General features: G+C 38.2%; 1 protein-coding gene across 2 annotated transcripts in view; it reads right to left on the bottom strand.

Moving 5' to 3' along the window:
* Positions 1–12,293, bottom strand: part of Ropn1 (rhophilin associated tail protein 1) — a 29,886-nt gene extending 17,593 nt beyond the window's left edge. The window contains exons 1-2 of one of the 2 annotated variants that reach the window (XM_040270262.2): positions 12,034–12,293; positions 11,741–11,826 (exon numbers count right to left, since the gene is read on the bottom strand). In XM_040270262.2, coding sequence (XP_040126196.1) covers positions 11,741–11,746 — 6 coding nt within the window. In that variant the 5' untranslated portion in view covers positions 11,747–11,826; positions 12,034–12,293. The remainder of the gene's footprint in view (positions 1–11,740; positions 11,827–12,033) is intronic. The other variant, XM_005338879.5, reaches the window with a different exon arrangement.
* Positions 12,294–13,553: the final 1,260 nt, after the last annotated feature.

Below are 13,553 nucleotides of genomic sequence, written 5' to 3'. Positions count from 1 at the left end.
GTTTCTCACTCAGCAAGTTGTTACTACTTGAAGTGCCCTATTTTCTTTCATCTATTCAAAACTTATGTACCCTCAGATTTCATCTTGAGTCCATACTATTCTTTCCTAAAAAACCTGGCTAGCATCTAATATTGCTTGTAGTATACATTTTCCCATTAAATCCTATTCTGCCTTTTATTGCTCTCTAAATCGAAGCTCCCTAGCAGTGGCCAGGAGAGAATGGGTTACAGGTGTACCATGAGAGATTGATGGTTGTAAAGTTTTTATACTGATATGAAATTTACAACCATTTTACAACCATTCACAAGTTTACAACAGTTCACATTATATTTGGATGCTGTCTGGCACAGTCAGTAAACTTCCAGATTTCAGTGCTTATTGTTTTGTGCTTAAGGGTTTATATATAACACCTGCCACCAGAGACTAGAGTGGAGGGCTTTCCCTTTCATCCAGCCCATTAAACCATCCAAGTCTGACTCTTGCTTTAATTGCAATGTATTTATAATCAGTGATAATCTTTGTGCATGTGTTTCAAATACTTAATTTTTCCTTGATCTTATTTGCTCTTATTTTTCACATCATTTTCTCCCAACAAAGCCTATGATTTGTTTTCATCATCCTCTCTTGTCTCTTATAAAAAATTAGTTTTCTTCATTTTTTTCAGTTGTGACTGAATTTATGTGGAATTTTATAATGACATTGTTTATAGAGATAAAAAATGCATCTAAAAGCAAATGATAATGGAAAATAATGTAATCAATTCAGTGGAGGAGAAGAACCACCAGAGGGGGACCTCAGATTCCACTCCTGGACATCTATACTCAGTCATCAAAGAGAGGGAGAAGCCCTAAAACAAAAAAGATAACTACACACAAATATCCTATGAAAAAGAATTCTAAATATTTTAATTATACAACACTTGAAATTAGTAATATTTGTACTGTGTTGAAAATCTAGTTTTTTAATTTTAAAATTAAATATTTCCAAATTTCTCTTTACTTACCAAATGCTTAATTTTTCAATAATCTAGAGAATTACTTAAAATATAATAAGAAAGGACCTTATTTTTTTTTTGAAAATTGGTTATAGTCAAAAGACTGATAGTCTCCTGAAGTACTTTACATACATTATTTTCCACTATAATGGATAACTTAAAATTTAAAAATAAATTTCATTAATTGCTTCAGAGCTTTTTAGAGTTTCACAAGAGAGTAGTCAAAATATGTTACTTATTAGTAAATGTATGAGAATTATTTCAAATGGGTATTTGTTTGCCCTGTTTGTTTTATTTTTTTTTGTATTCTTAAATGTATTATTTTCATGTAAAAGTTATGAAATGAAAAATAAAAAGTCACCAGGTTTCCCACTTCCTTTACTAGTGGCTGGAAAGTGATTGGTACACTTCAGGTTCAGAGTAGAAATCCTGCTGCTGAGGAATACTCACAGTTCAGTCAGGTAACAGCAAATCTAACTCCCCACACTCCTCAACATTATTTCAACACATAGAATTGGGGAGACAAAACCCCCAAGCCAACAGCCAGACCCCAAGAAGAACCACCAGAGGGGGACCTCAGATCCCACTCCCGGACATTTAGTCAGACATCAAAGAGAGAGAGAAGCCCTAAAACAAAAAAGATAACTACATACAAAGGGACACCTGTATAAAAGGGAAAGGTGAATCATTCTCAACAAATGTGCAAGTTCAAGACCAACAAGTAAACAAATCTCCCCTGAAAATTCACAATCCCCCAATAAAGGATCCCACAGATATGGAAATGGATGAAATTCTAGAGAAAGTATAAAACAACTGATTATTAAAATGCTCAGTGAACTAAAAGAAGATCTATGGGATGAACTATGAGGACAAATATAGGAGATATTTCAATAAAGAAAAATATTGGAAAGAAACCAGTCAGAACTCCTGGAAATGAAAAACACAATAAAACAATTTGAAAATATACCTGAAAGCATCACTAACAGATTAGATTGTGTAGAAAACAGAACTTCCGGTTTCAAAGTCAGAACTTCAGACTTTGAAGAATATATGAACTTGAATACTCAATATGCAATGAAAAAATACCATGATCAGAATATACAAGAATATTCTGGGACAGAATAATGTCCCAGACAGAATAATGTCTGGGACAGTATTAACAGGAAAAAAACCTTAGAGTCATTGGGATAGAAAAGCACATGGTGATAAGCCTACAGGCATTAAGAATATCTTCAGTGAGATAGTAGCATATGAGAAATGAGATAGACATCCACATATAGGACCCCAATAACAAATACTGTTTCCCCAGCACTATTTGTTAAAAGACTGTCTTTCCTCTAACATATATCTCTACAATGACAATTATAGAAGATTGTAAAAAAATGAAGACCTTAGAAGATGGAAAGACCTCCCATGTTCTTAATATATATATTTGTAGCTGGATACAATACCTTTATTTTATTTATTTATTTTTATGTGGTGCTGAGGATCGAACCAGCATGTGCTAGGCAAGCACTCTACCTCTGAGCCATAATCCCAGCCCCAATATTTTTCTTAATATTGTCAAAATAGACATACTACCAAAAACAATATGCAGATTCAATGCAATCCCCATCAAAATACCATTGAAATTCTTTTCAGCACTAGAAAGAAAAAACAGTCCTAAAATTTATTTGGAAGAATAAGAGACCCAGAATAGTCAAATCAATCCTGAGCAAGAAGAGTGATTGCAGGAAGCATCACAATACCTAATCTCAAGTTGTACCACAGAGCTATAGTAACAGAAACAGCATGGCATTGGTATCAAAATAGGCAAGATGATCAATGGAATAGAAGACACAGAAACAAACTCACATACAGCCACCTGATACTTTACAAAGGTTATCATCTTCGTATTCAATCTACTGTGATGTCACACATGTAGCTTCTGGGAAACTCCACCATACTTTTTTTTTTTTTGTACCAGGAGTGTTTAACCACTGAGCCACATCCTTTTTACATGTATATTTTTTTTGAGACAGGGTCTTGCCTAAGTTTCTTAGGGCCTCCCTAAGTTACTGAGACTGGCTTTTTTCACCATCCTCCTGACTCAGCCTCCTGAGCTGCTGGGATTACAGGTGTGCACCACCCCACCCAGCTTCACCATATACTCTTCATAGTACTATGATGAAAGTTGTTTGGACCTGTCAGATGCCTCCCTCTCCAAAGTTTCAAGGACTTTCAAAAGTGCCTAACACCACACTTGGAAACCACTACTTTGTAAAACTATTTATAAAGGTATTTACAACTACTGTCCACCAGTTTCTATCCTATTGGGCTTATAGAACTAATTAAAAATCACATAATAGAAATAAAGCCAAAATGTCTCTCACAATTGCAGAACCACTCATTTTACCAACCTTCCAGTGGAATGACCCCATATCTGGGACCAAAGAAAATAGGAAAAAGGCTACTCTGGAAAAATAATATAGAAGATGTATTGACAATGTTCTGCACAAGACTAGGGAATCAAATGTTTCCTTGCAGAGTGATGCATTTGCAGATGTGAGTGCCAGCATTTAGCTAGCAGCACTAGTTAGAGTCTCTGGAGAGGAAGGCTTGGAAGAATATTACCCACCCTGCCAAAAAGTAGCAAAGTTCAACTCAAGAGGAAGTATTTAGAGTAGTAACTAAATACTGTAAAACAAATAAGATTTTCTAGATTCATATCATGCAAGCACAAGGGATCCTGCTGGCAGAAAGCTGTTGGGCTGGAAGGTGGGGGGCTCTACATCCTGTCTATTCTCTGCATTTTGAATCCTGAGATGCCTGTAAGACCCATAGACATTGCTTGTCTGCATTTTCACCTGAAGATGTGAATTCCACCCTAAAGAATGTTAATAATAAAATCCAGGCTGCTGTGGTTCCATCTGTTTTTAAGTGTATGCAATGAAAAGAGTTTTTGATGTTTCCTATCAAGGTATCTAACAAAGTAACAGTGGTTTTGTTTTTGTTTTTTCTGGAGCCTAGGAGTTAAAAGAGGAACTTTTAAATTTTTTTTCAATGATCATTACATTGCAGAGTTGTTGATAAGTGTTTACTGACTTCAAAAAATTGGCCTACTTGACATTTGTAAGCACTAGAATGAATGTAATAAAAAATCACAAGGGTGAATGAAAATATATTAAAAGAAACTCTGTGCTCCATTGGATAATGGTGATGTTGTCTTGTTTGTCCTAACTGTGCTGTTTCTTTTCAGTTTATTTGCTTAATTTTTTTCTCTTCCATCACTTTTTTTAGAGGTATTTCCCAAGGTTAAGTCCCTGGTCATCTGTGTTTATCATTTGTACTGTTTTTCTCAAATAATTTTTAATAGATTTTGGTGAATGTTCCATGTGTACCTGAAAAGAAAGTCGAGTCTGTAGTTGTTGGATGTAATGTTTTATATATGTACTTTTGTATATTGTATGTGTGTATGTATATCTATATCTATTTATCTACATATTTATATATCTTTCTACCAACAGGTTTTATTATGTAGTTAAAATCTTCAAATCTTCAACATCTTTATTTACTTTTTTTTTTGTTTTCTTATTCTATTAGTAACTGAGAGAGATGTGTTAAAACCACTTTCTATGAGATATTTTCTGTCTATTTTAGTTGACAATTTTTGCTGGTGAAATTTTCAAGCTGTTATGAGATATATACATGTTTAGATTTTAAAGCCTATTGATTGGATTTTTATAATTATGAAATGCCCCTCTTTCATCTAATTGAACTTCTTAAAGCCAATTTGGTTTGCCAGCTTTCTTTGGTCTAATTTTTGCAAGGACTTTTTTTTGAACTTTTTCCCTTCAACTTTATTGTTATTCAAAGTGTAAAAACCAGTAAAAACACACTGAAAAATTCTCAATTGGATAATTTAGTTTATTTATCCTTAAAATAATTATTGATGTAGTTTTTTACTATTTTGTTTGTTTTCTATTTGCCATCTGATTTTTTATTCCTTTTTCCTTTGCCTTTTCTAAGCAATTTTTGAGTATTGTAAATTGTTTTTCCTCTTTATAAAGCTATACTTTTTTTATTAACCTTTATGGATCTACCATCTTGTACCTTCAAGATTACAACATGCATTCTTCATTTATTAAGTCTACACTTAATTTTATTTTTTAAAAAATTTTTTTCTTTTAGTTGTCAATTGACCTTTACTTTATTTATATGTGGTGCTGAGAATCGAACCCAGTGCCTCACACATGCTAGGTAAGCTTTCTACACTGAGCCACAACCCCAGCCCTTAATTTTATTTTTTGAATATTTAAATTTACCTCATAATAATTTAACTCAATATCCCACTCTCACCTTTTGTATTATCATTTGTTTTATTCTATGTGTATTTTATTATTATTGATATATGAAATTATTATTTTTAACCATCAATATTAAGCTACTTTATCCACTTTTTTACCCTTGCATTCTCCTTTCCTGATAATCAGTACTTTCTTCTGGGATGGTTTTCCTTCAAACTAAATAACGAATGTTTTCTATAATTCAGTTTTTCTAGATGAAATAAATTGTCATTTTTCATTTGTCTTTTTGAAAGACATATTCATTGACTCTAGAATTTCTAGGTTATCAACATTTCCTAGTTTAAGAAAGTAATCCCTTTGTCTTTTGGTTTCTATATTTATATTTAAAAAATATGCTAATGGTCTTATTGTTGCCCCTAGGAGTGTAAATACCTTTCCCCATTTTTATGATTTTTCTCTCTTTGATTTTCAACAGTCTGATTAATTATGATATGCTCACATATGATATTCTTTTTTTTATCCTGCTTGGTATTCACCAAGATTTGTGGATCTTTAGGTTTATATCTTTCATCAGTTTTGAAAAGTTCTTGAGTATTACCTCTCCCAAAACTGATTCTGCTCCCATTTTCTCTCCTTACCTTCCTTTTTTTTTTTTTTTTAACACAATGCCTTTATTTTTATATGATGCTGAGGATGGGACCCGGGGGCTGGATCCCGGCCTGTGCTAGGCAAGTGCTCTACCCCTGAGCCACAATCCCAGCCCCTCTCCTTACCTTCTGAGACTCTGATTATATAGACCTGTCAGTTTACTAAGCATGTAGACATCCGGATCATGTATCCTGCTGTCTACATAGTGCCAAACCTATTTAATGAATTCTTAATTTCAGATATGGTATCTTGTGTTGTAGAATATCTATTTGATTTTTTTAAGAGACACAATATCTGTGCTAAAATTATATACTTTTAATCTATTTATGTATCTTTTCCCTGGGTTTTCCTGAAGATATTCTTTGTAGTTATTTTAAAGTCAAAATAATAGCCAAATTTAAATGCAGCTCTCCTCTCTGATGTTTTTTACTTAATTGCTAGAAGAAATCTAACAGATTTTATTACCTCTTTCCTCCTTTTTTTTGTGCCCTTTATTTTGTTTTTAAGAAGACATATCAAATATTGTGTAAAAACTAAAGAGTATTGGGGACATTTTGAATTTCAAATCTATTGTGCCAGTGCTGTAGACTTCTAAAAAGCCTTGCTGGTTTCTCTTTCACTTGGAAAACAGATTCTCTACAAGGGCCAACACATCCTCAGTATGCACACAAAGTTTGCAATTGTCTCCAAGGAAGAAAATAATTTGTAACCATTGGCTCACCTTGGGAAGTTTCTTTGGAATTTCAGTTAATCTTATCATAATTGCTACTAAAGTTTTCTGATGTCTTTACAATGTTTTAAAAGATACTATTTTGAGGGGTTTTTTTTCTTTTTTTTTTTCCTTTCTTTTTTCACTTGCTACAGTGGGATGCCTTGAACTCCTACAGCATGCCACCTGCCAGCTGGGAGGTAGATGCCTACTTTTGAGGTTTTAACCAGAATTCTATGCTGATGACTCTCAAATTATAAACTTTCAACCATGCAACAGTCCTACCCATCAGCTACCCTACTGTAGAATTCCCCTTTCTCATAAAAGCCTCCAAAAGAAACTAATTTTATTCTCTCAATTGCCTTGTTGGATGCATCATAGCCATTTTTGGTTCATTTTTTTATTCTCTACTTCAATTCATAAAGACCTTTAAAATTTTTTATTTTCAGTTAAGAAAATAAAAAGGGATACCTTTTCAACCACCAGCAGCAAGGAGGAGGCTTAACTCACTATCTTCAATTTATATATTAGAGAATTGGATATAAAAAAGTTAAGAAGCTGGCACAAGCTGGGCACATATCTCTAATCCCAGTAGCTCAGGAGGCTGAGGAAGGAGGAACTGAGTTCAAAGACAGTCATCAGCCTTTTAGTGAGGCCCTAAATAACTCAGTGAGACCCTGTCTCTAAACAAAGTTTAAAAAGGGGTAGTGGGAATGTGGCTCAGTGGTTAAGCAACCCTAGGTTCAATCCTTGGTACCGCCCTCCACACACACACAAAAAAGTTGGCACAAGGTTAATAATTTATGCTGGAGTTGAACCAAGACCTATGACAATTGCTCTTTGCACACTGCCCCTTTCTAAATACATCAACACAACTCCAATTTCAAATAGTATGTCCTCCTGTCCTCATGAATCACTTAAGTATCTTAGATAATCCCAAATACATCACCTAAAGTGAAACAAAAATTATGTCAGAGTATGTCTTAATTTTTTTTGTCCTGAAGATATGGTCACTGTCTCTTTAACCATAGTCTATACAATTGATATAAATGCAAGAATGCCCAGCATAAAACAGGCCTAAAGGCAATCTGCACATTCAACATCTCACTTAATCCTTACAACAATCTATACGTAGTAGGTTCTAATATCAAAAGTTCTCCAATGCCAGGAAATTGAGGCTTAGCTTTGTCAGATATTTGTTAACGATTCATGTTATTACCGCATCACTGTCAAAAACCTTTAGTGGATCTTCATTTCTTTTCATGTTGAAATTATGTCCAGTCTATCTTTCAAGATCTCCACAATTTGCCTTATCCATATTAACTTTGCTCTTCCAAATTTAATTCACAGAAGCCTGGATCTTTCTAGTCCAAATCCATGGTCAAGACAATCCAGCATTTGGATGCCAACAGCAATATTTCTAAGAGCAATCTTGCCTGACCTTGTGCTTTTTCTGAGTAGTAGTTTTTTGGCCCTATTATTAGCCAATTTTCCAAACTTGCTTATATGTCAGGCTAGTACCACCTCTTGGAAGCCATGAGTTCTACATGGTTGTTTAACAAGTGAACAGGCACCTCTCTGATTTATCCTGAGGCATGCTTATATTTCAAAGATTTCCTCCATGTTCACATCATGAACCTCGATCCCAGGGAAACATGGCTTGCTTACAGACTGCCATGTGCTCCCTGAAATTGTGCAATGTGGTCCCCTGATTTTGGGATCTGGCATATGTATTTGGTGTCACCTTAGCCTTGTCCTTCTTAAGTGTGCAATCTTTATCCTTTAAGAATGAAGTGTCAGAATACCCCACAGCATTCTCATCCTTTTACTTGTCCTTCTACTTCTCACTTAATCGTAACATTCCCATGACTCAGAAACTCAAAAGGATACATATAAGATCCTGAGAGTTGAATGTACCCTTGCTTTCCAAATAAGATCAGGACTGTATCTCCCTTGTTTCCATTGCCAATTCTGATACTCTGTAACATTACATTGTTTTTTCCCAGTACAAAATACAGAATTGCTGTCCTTCATAGCTAGATGAAGCAGAACACCCAAAGGACAGATAAAGCTCTAGTAAAGAAACACTCTTGGCCATGGGACAGATCACCAGGATTCTGATTCTGGGCCTATCTTTGACTAAATATGTGATTCTGGGAAGATCACCAATCTGATAAAACCTTATGTTTTATTAGAATTGCGCTGAATACTGGGATACAGAAAAAAGTCACATACCCTGAATTCATGCTGTTTACAGGCTAGCAGAAGGTATTAAAAGCTAAATCAAAATGAGGTGAGATACATGTCATGAACTCTTCATTAAATATAGGAGAACTAAAAAGAAACTCCAAGATGAGAGATCTAACTTGTGTAGAAGTAGGAGGAGATCAGAAAATACTTTTCAAAAAGTGATGACATTAGAACTGAGACTTAGGGAAGCCTGGTTTGTTCATTGCTATGTCCCCAGCCTCCAGAACAGTGCCAAATATAGGGTCAGAATTCCTTAAGCATCTATTTACTATGAGAGTAAGGAGGGAATTCCACGTGTCCAGGAGGACGACTTAGGCAAAAGTGTTCCGTTGTCAAAAACAGTGTGTTCAGAGAACTGGAATTTTAGAGTGCTAGAGTAATGAAGGAACTGTGTTTGGATCTATGGCTGGAAATACAGCCCAAAGACCAAAATGTATAAAGCCTGCTATGCCTGGTAAGGCTTTTGAATTTATGTTGAAGCCATCAGAGAAGTTTAAGCACTAGAGTCACACCATTAGATTTCAACATTAGCCTGATGTGTCAGTTATCAATTTATTGCCTCTTAGCTTCAAATTTATCCTTCATTGCTTCAACAAAACTGGAACTAGATTCTTTAAATATTTTTCCCTTGCCAGCTGTCACGATGTTGAGCTTTGTCATTACTGGGCACTGGAGAGACACGGGAGGGAGCAGCGGTTTCTTTTGCAGGTTCAAGTGTACTGCTCTTGCTGGGCTCTAGGAACCTGCAATTTCTCCAGTGCTGGGATCCTGCAGGGCACAGCTTCTCCAGCATCTGGTTCATGCAGTACAGGAATCTCTTGAGTGCCTAACTGCTAGACTACAGGCCCACAGTGCCCAAAGGCTAGCAGCTTCCCCTGTGATATGACTTGAGTGAGTGTCCTCCAAAGCCCATATGTTTAAATCATGGTCCCTAGGGTGGTATACTACTGGTAGAAGATGGAACCTATGAGAGATGGGGCCTAGTAAAAGGTCCTTAGATTACTGAGCATATGCCTCTAAGGGGGATTGTAGGACTTCAGTCTCTTCCTCTTTTCTCTTTGCTTCATGGATCATGAGGTGAACAGTATGGACTGCTACACATTCCTGCCATGATGTGTAGCTGTCATTAGAGGCCTAAAGCAATACGGTCACTTTATCTTGGACTAAAACCAAAGTAAATCTTTTCTCTTTCTAAGTTGGTTGCTTCAGGTATTTCATTATAGTACTGGAAAGCTAACACACCCTGGTACCTCTCTTGGGAAGCTTTGTAGCAGAGTGTTACCAGTGGGTGTCAGAAATGGCTTCTCTGGCATCCCAGAGAGTAGATTCTGTCTGCCCTGCATCTCAGTAATTTCACTGCCTTCTGGTAAGTCCTGGCTACACCCTCTGCAACAAGCTCTGGGAGAGACCCCTTTCTGAGATAATCAGTCTCAAGAGTAGTGGTTGCTCCTCATGTCTGATTCCTATATACTTTAGGTCTTACCTTACATCTTACTTAGCCAATCCTCTGTTACTCCAATCTCATTATTGTCAAAAAAGTCTTTAGATTGAACCTTCCTTGTTAAAATTACTAGATGATTTCTTTCTCTGTTTTGGACTCTGAAATATTGACCAATATCTGTTCAAGTGGGCTGAGAGGATGAGGCCTGGTTAGGAGAACTGGAAGCACTTTGGGGAAGAACTCTCAACAGCTTCATTGCTTTGGAAGGTAATTGCAATAGGAAGTATTTAGGAAATAGAATCTTCAGGAGTAGGGGTAATCATTGGGAGGAAGGTTAGGGACAGAGTCTAGAGTGACTCCTATTTTTCAAGCCTGGGTAATGGATGAATGATGGTGGTACTACTGTAGAAATGTAAAACACTAAAGGAGAGTCAAGTCAAATTCTCCTCCTTATGTGCCCACCCACTTATCCTCAGGAATTCCATGCATTCTTGAGTCACAAAGACATGGAATCATATACTCTTTGGGTTGGAGAAGAGCCCAAACCCAACTTTTTTTTTTCTTTAGATATGATGGGCCATTTGTTCACATCAGATTTTTAAAAATGGGAGAAAGGTCCATTTTATCTTAACATTACACTATTCCATTATTTTGTAAAGTTCTTTTTCATTCTTAAAGCTCTTGGTCTTGTAGGTCTTCTTAATCATACATTCCAGGGCTCACTTCCAATGCTTATACTAATAATACAGTAGGTTTCCTATTAGGTGAAACCTCGTGCCTCCCAATAGGGAACTGCAGGCCAACACACACTTGCTAAGTGCTGAAGAATATGGGTCTTATCAAATATTAAGTATAGGCTTGTTTCTGGAATTTCTCATTTGGTTTTATTAGTGTGGGCTAACCAGGATTTCAGCTGTAGAAATGAGAGTCTCCAGCTACATGAATGAAAGGCTCCAGAGACCAGAATCTCAGAGACAGTTTCTACAAACAGCTCTTGGAACCAAGAACCAGGTAGCAATCGTTTGGGTTTGGAATATGAGGTGGTTGGTTTTGAACTTTTGCTTGGCATACATTCCCTACCTTTCACAGGTAATCCTTTCCTCAGAGCTCAGCTCATCCTTCTCTGACCTTCCCGCTGGTCCACATCACTTACCCACCCCTCTCCTTGGGGAGACTTAAATAACTTAATTTGTATGATTCTTTGATTACCACGTGTCTTCCAGTGATAGATTGAAAACTCCAGAGCAGATATGGTCAGTTTCTGCTTACTATAGAATTCCAACGCCTACCCCAGTCAGTGGCTGGAACTTAGGATTCAAGATAATAGTAAAAATCAATGAATGGTATCAGTTTATAATGTGTTAGTCACATGCCCAGGGTCCTCCCATCAATCCCTCCGAAGGTATTCTTACATCCATGATACAGATGAAAAAGCAGAGGTTTGGTTCCTCACTGTGGGCTCTGAGTCCAGATTCTGTTGTGTTTCCAAATCACTGTCCTGGGTGTAAAACATCATAAAATAGGAGTTCTGCCTACAAAACACACATACATTTTGGCCAGAAGGCAATACTCTCCCACGGTCACTTTCTCCTGCCCACCCCTTGCTGTGTGAGCAAAGAAGGATTCAGAATTCGGGTGGGTCCGCCGGGCAATGCGCATCCCCCAGGGCGCTCCCTTCCTTCCACTCCCCCTCCCGGGTGGCTACCTCAGGCTCACTCCCAAAGGGGCAGTGTGGCTTCAGGCGGCAGCTGGCGCTTGGCCTCAGGCGGGAGGTGCGAGGAGAGCTCCAGGGCTTGGCACCCTTGGCAGAGGGACAGCAACGGAACCTGGGCGGCGAGGGTAGCGCCAGCCAGGAGGGAGCGGAGCGGCGGGCGCGGCAGGCGCGACCGGGCTTTGTGAGCGCTGCGCTTCGCCTGGCAACCCGCAGCCGCCGCAGACGCTCCCCCGGCGCTCGGGACCCAGGCGACGTCACAGAGCTCCCCCACCCATCGCGCCGGTTGGGGGTCACTGCAAGCGCTCCCGCCTCTGTCTGGCGGGTCCACAAGGCTTGGGAGGTTAGGGGCGGGGCGGGGAGAGGACTTTGGCAACCCTGGGGGAAAGTGGAGCAGTTTACAATTGGCTCAAAAGTGGAGGAGCTTATAGTGATTTTTTTTTTTTTTTTTGACCTGTGGAAAGTGAGCAGGTGAGGAGAAACCCTAGGGAGTAATAGCAACAAATGCCTGTTGTCCTTTTTTGTTTGTTTGTGCCAGGAACTATCCTAAATGCATTACATATGTTAACTTTTTTCATCCTGAAAGTCGCCCCAGGAGGCAAGGGTTGCTTTTATCTCCATTTTTACAGATGGGAGAATTTAGCGCAGAGCATTAAGTAATTTGCCCGAGTTGACTGCTAGCAAGTGATAGGATCAGAGCCGGGCTGCCTGGTCCAGATTCTTCACTCTAAGAGGGGGATGAGGCTAGAGTGGATAGGAAGAAGAGTCCAGGATGCCTGGGGACATGGGAAAAGAAGGAAAATGCCCCATAAAACGTGGTCACTGTGCTAGGGAGCTTTTACAAAACGAATGGCATCAAATTCCCAAAGTGACTCTGGAGGTAGGTATTACCTTCAGATTCAGAAACAAGTTTCAAACTTTGAGTAACTTGCCTATGGTCAAACAGCCAACTCGACTCCAGGTCTATTGATTTCAAGATTGTTCTTTTTTAACTTCCCTGTGGGGGAAGAAAAAAACCCCTCTTGCTCTGCTACACCCTTTATCACTTCACACCCATTTTTTAAGGTGCTCATGGCACCATCCAATCTTTCAGTCCATTTATACAATCCATGTGCATTATTCTAAATCAATGAGTTTGTTCACCTAGGGCCTTCAAAGGTTGCTCTAGTTTTACAATGAAAGCTGTTGTCTCTCCTTAAAGTAATTTCAAGCATCAGTGAGCAAGTGTGTGGGGAGCTGGGATTCAGGTTAATATATGCAGAGGGCTTTTTACAGCTTGCAGTCATCCATTTGTAAAGGGCCCACCCTGCTGGCATTTGTCAAAGTCCTGAGGTCCTTGCACACCTGGAGAATCCTGGGTGATGTGGAGGTAGCCAGCTGTCCACAGGCAAGATCTAGGGCTGAAAGAAAACTAGTCTCATCATCTGCCTCCCCCAGGCCTATGAAGGGACCATCAGGTGATGATGGAGGCACCTGACCAGCAGGGCTTCTTCCAAGAGAAAAAAATGCTCTGG

This window comes from Ictidomys tridecemlineatus, chromosome 3 (genome assembly GCF_052094955.1).
Source record: "Ictidomys tridecemlineatus isolate mIctTri1 chromosome 3, mIctTri1.hap1, whole genome shotgun sequence".
NCBI classification, from domain to species: domain Eukaryota; kingdom Metazoa; phylum Chordata; class Mammalia; order Rodentia; family Sciuridae; genus Ictidomys; species Ictidomys tridecemlineatus.
Note: the sequence above shows the minus strand (reverse complement) of the source record. Positions and strands in the feature narration are given on the sequence as shown.